The 15,241-nt window shown below is 39.8% G+C and overlaps 2 protein-coding genes across 2 annotated transcripts; both read left to right on the top strand.

The window, feature by feature from the left end:
• The first annotated feature begins 297 nt into the window (after window positions 1-297).
• Window positions 298-1,362, top strand: LOC122659183 (glutamate receptor 2.2-like). Its single transcript, XM_043854321.1, has one exon. It carries the CDS (start codon window positions 298-300, stop codon window positions 1,360-1,362), a length of 1,065 nt encoding a protein of 354 aa, XP_043710256.1.
• Window positions 1,363-14,465: 13,103 nt separating this feature from the next.
• LOC122659182 lies at window positions 14,466-15,041 on the top strand. The gene has a single exon (XM_043854320.1). It carries the CDS (start codon window positions 14,466-14,468, stop codon window positions 15,039-15,041), a length of 576 nt encoding a protein of 191 aa, XP_043710255.1.
• Window positions 15,042-15,241: the final 200 nt, after the last annotated feature.

Genomic DNA, 15,241 nt, shown 5'->3' with positions numbered 1-15,241 from the left:
AATCTAAGTAGTGTTCTGTTTATTTTTAAATTTAAAATTAATTTAAGATTCCAATCAAAATTGATTACAGTAGTCTAAAATTTTTATCTGAAGAAGATCAATGTTGCTCTATTCTTTTCGATTGGAATTCCAGTACAATTGCTTTCTTTGTCTATTTCTTGTGTTAATTCCATTAGGAGTACTTCTAATATAATCCTTAAATTGGGAAGCAGAATTTATGGATGAAGATATAGGAAGGAAAAAGGATTTAAAAAAGTTGTAGCTAAATTTCAAGTTTTGTTTTCTATGAACACAGCAATGGACCTAATAGAAAATGTACAAGTTCAAGCCATCATAGGACCAGAGAACTCAGGACAGGCCAAGTTCATGGCAGATCTTGGGGACAAAGCTCAGGTTCCTATTGTTTCTTTTGCTGCAACAAGCCCTTCGCTTTCTTCAGATCTTAATCCTTTCTTCATTCGCACTGCATACAATGACTCTGCTCAGGTGAAAGCCATTGCTGCAATTGTTCAAGCATTTGGTTGGAGGGAAGCCGTACCTGTGTATGAAAACAGCGAGTATGGTAATGGAATTATACCATATCTGGTTGATAATTTTGAAGCAATCAATACTCGCATCCCCTACAGAAGTGTTATAACTCCTAATGCCTCAGATGATCAAATTCTTGAAGAGCTATACAAATTGATGACAATGCAAACTAGAGTATTTGTTGTGCACATGTTGCCCTCTCTTGGCTCTCGCTTATTTTTGAAGGCAAAAGAAGTAGGAATGATGAGTGAAGGTTATGTCTGGATCATCACAGATGGGCTGACAAATTTCTTAAGTTCCATGGATCGTTCTGTTATTCATTCTATGGAAGGTGTGTTGGGAGTAAAGCCCCATGTTCAGAGATCCAAAAAACTTGACAGTTTGGAAGTTTCATGGAAAAAGAAATTCTTACAAGAGAACCCAGATACAGTCAATGCAAAACTAGATATTTATGAACTATGGGGATATGATACTGCTTGGGCATTGGCAATGGCAGCAGAGAAAGTTGCAGGGGTGAATTCCAGCTCACAGAAGTCTAAACTTTCCCTGAACATTAGCAGTGTAGAATCTCTTCGAGTCTCTCAAATAGGTTTGGAACTTCGAGAAGAGATTTTAAATACCCAGTTTGAAGGTTTGAGTGGGGAATTTAAACTTGTCGATGGGCAACTACAATCATCAATCTTTCAAATAGTGAATGTAATAGGCAGAAGTGAAAAGGATATAGGGTTTTGGACACCAATGAATGGACTTTTCCATGAGTTGAATGTGACCAAGACAGAGACATATCCAAGCTTAAACGATAAGAAGCTTCTGTACTATCATATGGCCTGGTGATTCAACCACTGTACCCAAGGGTTGGGAGATTCCTACAAATGAAAAGAAGTTGAAGATTGGAGTTCCAGGGAAGGATGTGTTTACAGATTTCGTGAATGTGCAATGGGACAATACTAATGCATCCACAGTCACTGGGTACTGCATTCAAGTGTTTGATGCAGTAATGGGGGCATTACCATATACAGTCCCTTATGAGTACATTCCATTTGTAAAAGCTGATCACACAAGTGCTGGGACTTACAATGATATTGTCTACCAAGTTTATCTCCAGGTAATTAAGTTGAACTACTCTGTGGTGGTCTAATTTGTGTTTCATGATATATATTGTTTTAGGGATTGGCTTGAAGAACCTTGGCTTACACCATTGGAGGTTCGAATCATTTACTTGGAGTGCTCATTGGAGGAAGAACCTAATGCTAAAATAAGGGATTATAATTCCTTTTTCCATGGGACACAAAAGAAGGGCAGGGCATTGGTTTATCGAATGCTGAACAGAATGGGAAACCCTAAAATTAAAATAGGGTGCCCATGGGTAACCATGGGTAACCATGGGCTAACCCAGGGGGTGCAATACCCTGATTGGTTTATAATTGGTTTCCCAGGGGAACCATGACATGATCCCAGGACCATAGTTTGATCTACAGTGTGGTATCAGATCCACCTTTCTCACCCATGGATATCATATAATTAATTGGATGTAATTATTGTATATGGGAAGCAATCTTTTTATTCATGGTAGAATATGGATGGATGTTTTTGCGTTTATAATCATTGTAATAACCTTCCCATATGCACATGGGTGGTTACAAGGTAGTTATTCATGTAACAACCTTACCATGTGCACATGGTTGATTATGGTTGTTGTAACAACCTTGTCCATGTAAGATGATGGAATTTTATTTTTGTAATGTTTTTATTTTTATTCCATCATAGGGTTTAAAACCTATTATTCCAGATTTAATATAAATAAATAAAAATTCTTTGTACCCTAGATTCCTGTGGTGCCGGTGGCTGCTTGCCTACGGTGCCGGTGGCTGCACTGCGGTGCCGAGTGGCTGCTTCTCTCGGTGCTAGTGGTCGCTGCTGCCTACGGTGCCGTGGCTCTACCCTACGGTGTCGGTGGTTGCTGCCGGTGGTGCCATGTGGCTGCCGCCCATGGTGCCTTGTCTGCGCTTTACCGATATGTTTGGCAATGTTTTTCCCTCCAAAATAAAAATAAAAAGGGTTTTTATTTGATTTATTGTTTTATGGGTTGGAGAAGAAGATGGGTGAAGAGATTCTTCTCCACACTCACTTGGGAATAAATTGGATTCTATTGTGAATTTGGGTACATGTTTTCACATGAGATGTGATGTTTTATTTCTGGAAGGATCCATGATTGTGGGCCCCATATATAATGTTACATTGTCTATGTGATTATGGGATTGGCTATCTAATAATGTGGATGGTAATTGGATGTATGTGATGCATTGAGATTATGGGTGGATGTGATGCTTCTCTCTCTTTCTCTCTCTCCCCCTTTCTTTTTTGTAAACGAATGTACTCCACCCCATGGGCAGCCCAAAATGGTGGGTTGGTTTCTCCATGCGGGGTTTCTTTATTATGGAAAGAAAAGTGTATAGAATATTTTTTTTTTTATTTCTATTGTAATTTTAGAGGAGTTAGGACTCCCAGGGCATGTTGATGATGATCCACATGTGACGCTCAAAGCTTATGGAGATGCAAGTCACCTACTTTGAAGACATGATCAAGAGGAGGAGATGATCGAGGCGTGACATCCATGGCATGATTGATGCACCCATAATTAAAAGAAAGTTATTATTAGTTTTATTTTTATTGGGAGGGTTCTTTAATTGCTTCTGATAAAAATGTCGTCATCCCATAATCACTTTTAATTAATGTTGATTAATTATATTATTTTATTCCATCCATGGTATATATGTGAGAGTTATTTAGTCCCTCTTTAATCATAATATATGTATGATATGGACTAGTCTAAGTTAGTAGACATGTCCATGGCCTCCTATTGAAGATAAATGTAGAGATTATGTGATATGACCCCGCATACGCTGACAGGACATTGCCAGGCTCGTTATCACATGGTTATCTATATTTACCTCTATCTAGATACGTTAGGATATGGATAGTAAGAGGGCACTACGACAGTGGGTCATCTTTCATGATTCCATGATTCTAACTAATGCAATAGGTAAATGCATGACTTGGGTGTATGTCAATCGACAGGATCTGGGCATGACACCCAGGTAGCCGAAAATATTGGAAGCCTATGAGGCGGATAGCTTAGTCCACACTACCACGGTGTGTATAATGAATCCCGACAGGGTAAGTTATGCATGCAAGGGTTGTAGGTATCCAATTCATTTTTTAGGTCATGAGGGTGACCTAAATCATGAAAGACCATTGATGAGTATGCTCAATTTTTATCGATAGTTATTAATATTCATGTGTTTTTACTTGTACATGTGTAGATTATTACTCAATGGCTGTCATTAATTCCAACCTGTTAACACTCATTAGCGAATACAAATTAAATGGTACAAATTATGTCGATTGGTACCTGAGCATTAAATTACTCCTGACTGCAGAAGGACTATACACAGTTCTCGATGAACAAGTTTCTCCTCAACCCGACCCAAATGATTTTGAGGCACATGAAGAGATGCAGGATTTCCTCAAGAGGGATTCCAAGGCATCACTTTACATCCTAGGATCATTGAAAAAGTTAGTTATGGATTTAGTCAAGGATATACGCACCTCAGGGGGTAAAATGGATAAGCTTGCTGAATTGTTCAATAGGAAGTTGATACATGCACATTCTGATGTGGTGAGTCAAATCCATAACTCCAAGATGTCCCAAGGGACTCTAGTGATGGACCACGTCATGAAAGTGATCAATCTGTTTGAGAAACTAGAATCCATGGGGACTGATTTTGGTTTGTGATATAAGACTGATGTGATCTTGGCGTCACTCACTTCTGCCTATGCATCCTTTAAGATGTCCTACAAGATGTCAGATAAGGAGATGGAGCTCACCGAGCTTGCTAATGCATTAATAGAGGCAGAAGCTTCCTTGAAAAAGGACAAGGCTGAGGTCAATGCAACTGATGTGAAGCCATCTTCAAATGGGAAGAAGAAGAAAAAGAGAAATAAGGGTAAGCCCCTGAAACCCAAGGGTGGGAAGTCCGGCAATAAAGCTAAAGGTAAGTGCTTCTATTGCAAGAAGGAAGGTCATTGAAAAGGAACTGTCGTGCATTTAAGCTCTTGTGAAAGACAAAAAGCCAAATGAAACAGAGGCTACTAAAGAAGGTACATGTGATGTTTACATTCTTTATGAGTCTAAATTGTCTTTTGAACCGACCAACTCTTGGTTGGTGGATAGTGGTTCCACTGTTCACATTTACAATGATTTGCAGGGGTTCAAGGAGACAAGGAACCTGGAAAGAAATGAGGTGCATCTTTGGATGGGCACTAGAGCTAAAACCATGGCGATGGCTGTGGGAACTTATATTTTGAATTTTAGTTTAGTTAATTTAGTTTTAAAGGATTGTTACTATGTATCCTCTTTTAAGAGGAAGATTATTTCAGTTTCAAAACTCGTTTTGGACGGGTATAGTTTTTCCTTTAATTCTAAATTGATTATTCATTTTAATAATTCTTTTGTGGTGTCTGGATATATGCAAAGTGGATTGTACTTCCTAGATTGTCCTATTAAAACGAATGTTGTTTTGAATGTTGATTTGAAACGGAAAGCAACTCCAGTGAACTCAACATATCTATGGCATCTAAGATTAGGTCACATTAATTTGGACCGAATCAGTAGATTGGTAAGGGATGGGCTCTTAGAGTGTCTGAGGGTGGAATCATTCCCTACCTGTGAGTCATGCCTTCAGGGCAAAATGACCAAGAAACCCTTTAGCAATAAAGGTACTAGAGCCACAAATCTGTTAGAGTTAATACACACTGATGTGTGTGGGCCCATAAATATACAAGCAAGGTATGGGTATGAGTATTTTATAACTTTCACCGATGATTACTCTAGATATGGTTACATATACTTGATGCGTAGAAAATCAGAAGCCTTTGATAAATTCAAAGAGTTCCAAGACGAGGTTGAAAGATAGCTCGATAAACGCATCAAGTCCTTACGATCAGATCGTGGAGGGGAGTATCTATCGAATGAATTTAAAGAATACCTCATATCGCAAGGGATAGTTAGTCAACTAACTAATCCAGGAACATCACAATAAAATGGTGTGTCCGAACGATGCAATCGGACTCTATTGGATATGGTCCAGACGATGCTCACTTATAGTGAGCTACCTCTCTCTGTCTAGGGGTACACTTTAGAAATGGCTATTTATGTCTTGAATAGGGTTCCATCCAAGTCTATAGCTAAGACACCCTTTGAGTTGTGGAAAGGGCGTAAGCCCATCATTCAACACCTTAGGGTATGGGGTTGCATAGCACATGTGCGAAAGCAATAAACAGACAAGTTGGAATCCAGGACTTCAAGATGCTTTTTCTAAGGCTACCCCAAAGGCACGATAGGTTACTATTTTTATGACCCGGTTGACCAGAAAGTCATTGTAAGTAAACACGTCACATTTCTGGAGGAAGAAATGTTGACCAAGAGGTCTGAACCTGTAGTCATTAAAGAGTTATTGGATAACTCAGAAACATCACTTCCAGAAGTGAGACCAATTGGCATACCCACTGAAATACCAACACCTCAAGAACCTCGACGCAGTGGGAGGACTATTAGACCACCCACCAGGCTTACTCTTCTAACCGAAGAGGAACAAACAGTGGAAGAGTTTCACATGGTGTCGGTTGAATCGGATGATGATCCGATAACATACTCTGAGGCTCTTAAGGGTGTTGATGCCACTAGGTGGCTGGAGGCAATGCGCTCTGAAATCTATTCGATGCATTCCAACAAGGTTTGGACTCTGGTCGATCCACCACTTGGGGTTAAGTCGATTGGATGTAAATGGATCTTCAAGAGGAAGAAGAGCGCGGATGGAAAGGTTAAAAGATTTAAAGCGAGACTGGTGGCAAAGGGCTATACCCAGAAAGAGGGTATAGACTATGAGGAAACCGTTACACCAGTGGCATGATGAAGTCCATCAGGATTTTATTGGCTATCGCCACACACTTTGATTATGAGATCTGGTAGATGGATGTGCAAACTGCATTTCTGAATGGATTTCTTCAAGACGAAATCTACATGCAACAGCCAGAGAGGTTGTCTTCTTTGGAGGAAAAAAAAAAGTGTGCAAATTGCAGAAGTCCATTTATGGACTGAAGCAGGCTTCCAGAAGCTGGAACATCAGGTTTGATTAATCAATCAAATCTTTTGGTTTTGATCAAAACATGGATGAACCATGCGTTTACAAGAAGATCAGTGGGAGTGCAGTATGTTTTCTAGTTTTACACATAGATGACATTATGCTGATGGGTAACGATGTGGGGTTTCTTTCATCGATGAAGCGGTGATTATCCACAACGTTCTCGATGAAAGACCTTGGTGAAGCTAGCTATATCCTTAGGATCAAACTCGTGAGAGATCACCAGAAAAGGATGCTAAGCTTGTCACAGGCTACCTATATAGACAAAGTCCTGGCCAGATTTAGCATAGAGAACTCCAAACGGGGGAGTGTCCCTTTCCGACATGGAGTCAATCTTTCTAGATCTCAATGTCCTCAGTCTCAGACAGACATTGAAGAGATGAAGAGAATTCCCTATGCCTCAGTAGTAGGGAGTCTTATGTACACTATGTTGTGTGCGAGGTCGGACATTTGCTATGCAGTAGGTATCATAAGTCGTTACCAATCTAACCCTGGACGAGAGCATTGGAGTGCTGTCAAGAATATCCTCAAGTACTTGAGAAGGACTAAGGACTATTTCTTGGTTTTTGGATTTGATCAGTTGTCAATACTGGGTTACATAGAATCGAATTTCCAAACTAACAAGGATGATAGAAAATCCACGTCTAGGATGGTGTATCTAATGGGTGGAGGTGCCATTGTGTAGTGGAGTGCAAAACAGAAATCTACAGTCGATTCCACTACCGAAGCAGAATACCTTACAGCTTGCAATGCAGCAAAAGAAGGTGTTTGGCTGAGGAAATTCCTATCAGATTAGGAGGTTGTCCCTGACCTTGTCAAGGGCCCTATTCCCCTGTTATGTGACAACAGAGGAGCCATTGCACAAGCTAAGGAGCCTAGGGCTCATCAGAGGAACAAGCACGTGCAGCGGAAGTATCACCTCATCAGAGAGATTATCTAGCAGAGTGACATGAGTATCTCCAAAGTGGACACAATTGAAAATGTGTCAGATGCCATGACAAAGAGTTTGTCTTCTGGAGTGTTTGAAAAACACATGGAGGGCATGGGTTTAAAATGTATGGAAAATTGGCTTTGATGTACAAGTGAGAGATTGTTGGATTTATGTGTACATCAAACCCGGTTCGGTCTGGTTCAATTTGGTTTTGCTTTGTATTGAACCTTTATACATTTTGGTTTAATATTATCACATGCGATATAAACTTTTGAGCATTATGTGTCCGTAAGTTTTTTTACTTAAAATGGTAGTTACAACTAGGGTTTGGGCTGGGCACCCTTATCATATGGTCGTCGCATTAGGTATGCCTAGACATGTGATGTCAGGGTACGAATGCGAGTACTCACATGATCGATGTGTGTATTGGCAAATAATCTACTTTGTCGATTCCCTCATGTATTACTGCCAGATGTAAGAAGGGATAGACATGTGTCACCGACACCCTTTACCTGAGGGAACCCTGTCGCTGCAAAGTGTGATCGCATTCTTTGGTTCGTCAATGACTGAGACTCAAGTGAGTCAAAGCCGGTGTTTTGGGAATGCGTGAACACTTTGTGAGTGAAGGAGTTACTCAACATGGTCACCACTGCCCGATTGGGGAACACCAAGATTGAGATTGTCTGTGTATGGTCGGATCGAAATCTGGATCCAGTGCCGTTTTAGAAATAGTTTTTGCAAAATCTATTTTACATAAAATAATAGATTATATGTAATTATTTGAATAAAGTATTTTATCGAGTTTTGCGGGACCCGATCAGATACACAGACATTCTTATATGGACATGTACTATGGAATGGGGTTTGGCAGTACAAGTGTACATGCCCTAGATTCCATAATGATGGTGTTGATTAGTGGGGGGGGGGGTTGTACATGATAATTTATTATCATGTAGGGAGTTATTTAGAATTTGCTAAAATAATTGGTTCTTTATTTAATTAATGGATATGGTGCTAATTGTAATTATCCATAAATTAAATAAAGTGATTAATTATATCATTCCCTATTAGATTCTGCTTCTTCACTAATTAGAAGCATTTTGAGTTAAGCAGAACTACCAAACAAAGAGAGAGAGAGAGTCAGACTCTCACTGGATTTTTTATTTTTCCATCCAGGGTTTTAAAAAACCCTATTATTATATAAAGGGACCAAAACGCAGAGGGGGCATACAGTGCTCCACGTTTTCTGGCTGCCCCCTCTTGGATGTGTTTTGGTCTCCCCTCTCTCTCTTGTGATCTCTTCTTCTTCTTCTTGTTGCTCTCTACTATGTTTGAGAGTTAGGGTTTTAGAAACCCAGATCTGTGCTTGAAGAACTAAAGAGCATCTAAGATTTGCTTGAAGAACCTTGGCTGCACCATTGGAGGTTCAGATCTGTTTACTTGGAGTGCTCATTGGAGGAAGAACCATTGTCTATTGGAGGAGCAACACTTGAGGCTCATCAGGTTAGCAATTCTTTGTTAATTCCTCTTGTTTTTAATTATTGATTATTCATGGGATGCGAAAGAAACCCGAATCCATTTGTTTCCGCTGCGCATTCGGCTATGGGATGGATCCCTCTTTCCATGAGATGGATTAGAGATGAATTTTTCCATCTCTTTTGGGTTCCATAATTCCATGGGACACAAAAGATAAGGATAGGGCATTGGTTTATCAGACCAAACCCTGATTGGGATGCACCAGGGTTCCCATGGGCGACCATGGGAAACGCTAAAATTAAAATAGGGAGCCCATGGGCAACCATGGGCTAACCTAGGGGGTGCAATACCCTAATTGGTTTATAATTGGTTTCCCAGGGGAACCATGACATGATCCCAGGACCGTAGTTTGACCTACAAAAACTGCATTTAGTGTCTGTAAATGAACCAACTGTAAAAATTCTTATTTTTCTTTGTTTAACAATAAATCGAAAGGGAAAAGAATGCTACCAGCCGTTAGGGATTTTGTATTTTGAGAGTTGTAATCGGGAAGAGACCCAAGGGCGAAAGATTTGAGGTTTTGTTTGATTTTTTTAAATGCAATAAACCTAGTATAATGTATAATATGAAATCCTTTAGAAAACATGTTTTTTCAATGTAAATCCATTTATACGTTAAAATATGTTTTTTTTTTTCAATTAAACGTTTGGATACACATATAATACATGTATTATATGAGTATTTACTAAGGGCCCGCATGGTTCTTGCACACACGCTCCCATTGACCAGCATGCGCGTGCAGGCTCTAGAGGCCCAGGCAGAGATGCCTCTCCCTAAAGAGAATAAATATTTCGGGGTGGTACTTATCGCCTCTAAATGTATTCTTTTTAATGACATTAAAATTACCAATGCTAAAAGATATATACACGGACAATTGCTAATACTATCACATATCAAAAGATGTGGCACATTTAGTTGCAAATTTTTTATAATAAAAAATTGGGAAATTTACACATACCACCCCTGAGGTTTGACGAAAGGATATTTTCACCCCCCAGTTTTGGAAAATTCTGCGTACCCCCCTGAGGTTTGCAAACGGTAACAAATAAGCCCATTCCGTCAATTCATGACTAACACTGTTAAAAATTAGACTTGAACTGACGGAATTTCCCTTACAAGAAAAAAAAAAACACCCCAACTCATCTTCCCCAATCGATTTGGGGAAGATAAGTTGCAGGTATCCTTGTAGGGAACACCATGGAACCAATCTTGATTCACTCTCTTTCCTTTCCCTCTTCCATTTGCTTTAGGTTTTAACCCATTTGTATCTGTGTTTCTAGCTTTTGCTTTTAACTCTACGATTAGCTTTATTTCTGTTCAGAATCTAAGGTTTGTTAATTGTTACCGTCTTCAAAACTGCAGTTTAAGTTCAAAGAGTAATAACTAATGGGATTTTATTCTGCTTTGATTAGGTTAAAAAATTCCGGATTCGTGAGCTGGAGTTGTCATTCACGCAAGGTCCCCGGAACTACAAACGATGGGGTGGATTTGATCCTGTATCAAGCGCAAATGTGAAACCTCCCGGAGTTGAGTTGTGGGCTGTCTTCGATGTCCCCAAGATCAGGTCGATTCAACCTGGAAAAATCTGACCCACACCTTCTCGGGTCTCTTCTGTGCTTCGATTAACTTCTATGTCCGCACAATTTCCTCCCCATCTCCTTCTTCTCCACCCCGGTTTCCTCTTCTTCTTCCTAATCTTCTTCTATTTTTTCTGCTCCACATTTCTTTGCACCACAGCCGACAATGGATTCTAGAGAGCTTGAAAAAAAAATGATGGCAGCCAATGGATTCTGATTCTTTGTTGGGTTTGGAAAAATGGGAATAAAAGAAAAGAAATAGGGATCCGATGCTTATTGGGAGGGAAAATGGAAAAGGAAATCAAAGACATGATGGGATAAAAAATGATAAATTAGTTGAGGATGGGTGTGGTCATGGCTGGAATTCAGATTGGGGTTTTGTTCAGACAAGGATGTGGGTTAGATTAGAAGTGAAAAGAAATGGAGAGGAGAATCGGTGATGGTGGGATGAGGGTTTTTAAAATGAAAATGATAAAAAAAAATAAAGAGAAAAGAATAGGGATGAAAGGAGAAATAGGGGTTAGTGGAGATGATGGCGGTATTAGCAGAGATGGGTTTTGAGAGAGGGTCGGTGATGGGGTTTCGGAAATGGAAGATGTATTTGCTTTTGGGCTTGGAATCATCTACTGCTTATGCTTCTCCACATTGGAGCTTTCGACCATTCTCGAGTACCCTTAGATATGGTGCTCTGCCACGGGAGGTTGTTTTTACTGAGAACCTAACTCCCTGGTTGAAGTTGCTTCCTTGTCGAGATAAAGCTGGGCTTGCTGTTCGAATGGACAGACCTTCTATCTATAGCCTGCAACTCATCTTCCCCAAAATCGATTGGGGAAGATGAGTTGCAGGTGTTTTTTCTTGTAAGGGCAATTCCGTCAGTTCAAGTCTAATTTTTAACAGTGTTAGTCATGAACTGAAGGAATGGGCTTATTTGTTACCGTTTGCAAACCTCAGGGGGGTACGCAGAATTTTCCAAAACTGGGGGGTGAAAATATCCTTTCGTCAAACCTCAGGGGTGGTATGTGTAAATTTCCCTAAAAATTTTTGCCGGTAAAAGCTATAGAGGAGATTTTTTTAACGTTTAGCTTACCACCGCTAAAGCCCCGTTTCTTGTAATGACTTATATTGAATATTGGTTAAGAACTTGAAATTACTGAAACATAGGTAAGCTTCAGGAGCAATCAAAAACTAGTTGATATCAAGAAGATATCCAATGTCCTGTAGATTGCAGACATCTACAGTGCAATCCGGGTCATGCGAAATAATCCCGAACTCCAGAGAAAATAGAGTAGAGTATAATGAACCTTTCTTCCAAAGAATCCTACCTTTGTAGTTCCAATTATATCATATAAGTCATACTTTACTCTCTTCCAAAATCAATGTAGGACCAATGATTTCCTACTTCTTGCTTTGCTAGAAGCAACATTCAAGAAAATCTTGGGTTCAACACGTGTGGGAGACAAAACAAGTAAAACCTAAAAGAAGTATTTTTAAATTTATTTTGTTTATAAAGACACTAAATACAACAAACAAGAGTTTAAGAAGCGAGCAAGGAGACCATAGATGCTTAGTAGAAAGATGGAAATTACAAACTTAAATATTAGTTACCCATGATTGTCCTAACAAAATTTGCTCTCTACTTCAATCAACTCTCGCCCCACCCTCCCAAAAAGGAAAGTGTGATGGATCACAATAATTTTTTTGATAATAATAAAAAGAGATTAATTAAACAAAAAAGATGAAACATTGTCTCTTACAACTAAACTCGGCCTATTACATCTAGCAGAGATAGCAAGGTCATTAGATACGATCTATTCTTCTTAACAATGTTAACTCAAGGAATGTTTTTAGGAAAGAGTGTATATCCCACAAACATGTAAAAAGTTTCCATGGCCAAGCCGACAAGTCCTTTGTAAGCCATTGAATCACGTCCTCACAATCTGTCCAGATCTCCACTTCCCAGTTAGTCAAGTTTTCGGTGAGCTTTAGTCCTAAGAGAATTCCTTTTACCTCTGCTTCCTCCGCTGTCCCTGAAACCAAAATCTATACATGCAAAAATAAAGAATTGATTTAAAATTGCAATGCAGGCCCATCCTGCTTTTCCAGAGTCATCCAAGAAGCTACCATCACATATTAAAGTCAAAACTCCATATCGTGTTTCATCCATGCATAGATAATTTTGGGTTGGACGGTAAAGGTTCAGGATTCAGATAGGTAGATGGTTACAGCTTCAGATCACAACAATTAAAAAAAAAAAATCAACTCTTCTTTGTTTTTGGTCCCTTCCTTGATTGCATTCTAACATTGTCTCTAAGGTGTATAATCACTAATATAATTGGTTCCAGTTCTAAGATGCTTCAGTTCATTTTACTAGTTTTTATAAATGCAGCTTTATAGTTGATGAAAGATGTAGGGGTGCAAGCTATCATAGGGCCACAACAATCAACTCAAGCTTCATTTGTGATAGATCTTGGTGAGAAAAAGCTCAAGTACCAATTGTGTCTTTCTCTGCAACTAGTTCTTCTCTTTCTCCCCTTAGAAGTCCTTATTTTATAAGGACAGCTATTGATGACTCAAACTCAAGTTAAATCCATTGCTGCCATTATCCAAACCTTTGAATGGAAGGAAGTGGTTCTGATATATGAAGATACGGATTATGGAAATGGGGTTATACCCTATTTTATTGATGCCTAGCTTCCAAGAGATTGATGTCCATGTGCCATACAGGAGTTCTATTCCTCTGGATGCAAATGATAATCAAGTATTAAAAGAACTTCAAAAATTTACAACCATGCAAACCAGGGTTTTCATTGTCCACATGTCTTTTTCTGTTGGTTATCAAGTTATTGGATCCCATGGATTTCAATGCTATTAACTCAATGGAAGGTGTATTGGGTGTGAAACCATACATACCAAGGTCGAAAAAGCTTGAAGAATATAAAGTCAGCACAAGTCATTTGGTGAATTAACTGAGCCAAGTCTGTATGGGATATGGGCATATGATACAGTTTGGGCACTAGCCATGGCAGTAGAGCAGATTGGAACCTTTGGGCACTAACTCCACTGACAATTTAACCGATCTTTCGAGCCTCGGATACTCAGCAATAGGTCCAAAACTTCTGCAAACTATCTTGAGCACTAGTTTTGAAGGCCTAAGTGGTGATTTCCATTTGGTTAAAGGGCAGTTGAAATCTTCTGCATTTCAAATTAGTACACTTATCCATTGAATGAATTAGTACTAATTTTATTCTCTTGTGATGGAAACAAATAGAACTTAATTTGATGCAGCAGTGGGAGATATAACGATTTTGGGGAATCGATCAGTTTATGTAGATTTCACAATATCAACCGAGAGATCCTCTCTCTCCCTATTTTCTCTCCACCTACCATGCAATTACCATTTTCTCCATTATCACATGTGCAATTCCTTGGATATGAAGACTTACCATTCTCAGCATTATCACATGTGGCAATATCTCATGTAATCCCTAGTTTCCTATTATATATTATTCTCTAGGATCTCATAAGATCAAGTGTAATCTCTTGTATATATACTCTACCATTACTGTAGAGAGAATCAAGGTTAATGAAATATTATCAAGTTCTATCATGGTAATCAGAGCTATATGCTCAAACGAGCTCCCCTTCCCTAACTAATTCTCCTTTTTTTCTCCCCTCCAACGAGTGGACATCATGGCCAATCAAAGCAGCTCCATTGTGAACTCCACCGCCCCTCCCCCAACCTCCACCGCACCTTCCACACCTGGTTCGGGTGCCCATCACTTTCTCTCCATCAAATTGAACTCCACCAATTACATCTACCGGAAAACGCAGGTTGTTCCTTACCTAATCGGAGTACGCATTTATGACTATGTTATTGGTGATAAACCATGCCCTGATGATCCTGAGAAAGCAGCGGAATGGTGTGTTCAAGATGCCGCCCTCATGAGTCTCCTTATCACCTCTCTCGACAAGGATGCTCTACCCTTGGCTGTTGGTCGTCTTACCAGCAAAGAAATCTGGGACGGCCTCACTGCAGCCTTCAGCAATCCTAACACCCCACGCCTGCTCACCCTCAATTTTACACTTCAAAACTTGGTGCATAAACATGATGAAACAATTTCTCAATTTCTCCATCGAGTAAAGGAACTTTTCGATGAACTAGCTGCCGCCGGAAAGCCGCTCCCCACCGAGGACTTCAACATTCACATCTTCCGGTCTCTACGTGAAGAGTATCAATCAGTTGTTCCTATAATGATGTATCATTAGCCGCCACTGTCTTACTCTGAACTTCATGGGCTCCTCATGAATCATGAATCTCTCATCACCTCACGTCGTGCAACAATTGATCCGTCCGCCGCCGCATCAGCCAACCTCACTTAGCATGGCCGTGGCTCCAGCTCTCTCTCTGCTAGCCGTGGCACCCCTAGAGGTCGCGGTCGTGGTTGTGGTTTTGGACGATCCAATGC

The sequence above is a fragment of the Telopea speciosissima genome, chromosome 4, assembly GCF_018873765.1.
Source record: "Telopea speciosissima isolate NSW1024214 ecotype Mountain lineage chromosome 4, Tspe_v1, whole genome shotgun sequence".
Lineage (NCBI taxonomy): Eukaryota > Viridiplantae > Streptophyta > Magnoliopsida > Proteales > Proteaceae > Telopea > Telopea speciosissima.
The sequence above is the reverse complement of the archived record's forward strand: the minus strand, read 5'-3'. Positions and strand labels throughout refer to the sequence as shown.

Bases quoted from the DNA above. Each gene is read 5' to 3' on its own strand.
- LOC122659183 (XM_043854321.1), top strand. From the start codon at position 298: ATGGACCTAATAGAAAATGTACAAGTTCAAGCCATCATAGGACCAGAG.
- LOC122659182 (XM_043854320.1), top strand. From the start codon at position 14,466: ATGGCCAATCAAAGCAGCTCCATTGTGAACTCCACCGCCCCTCCCCCA.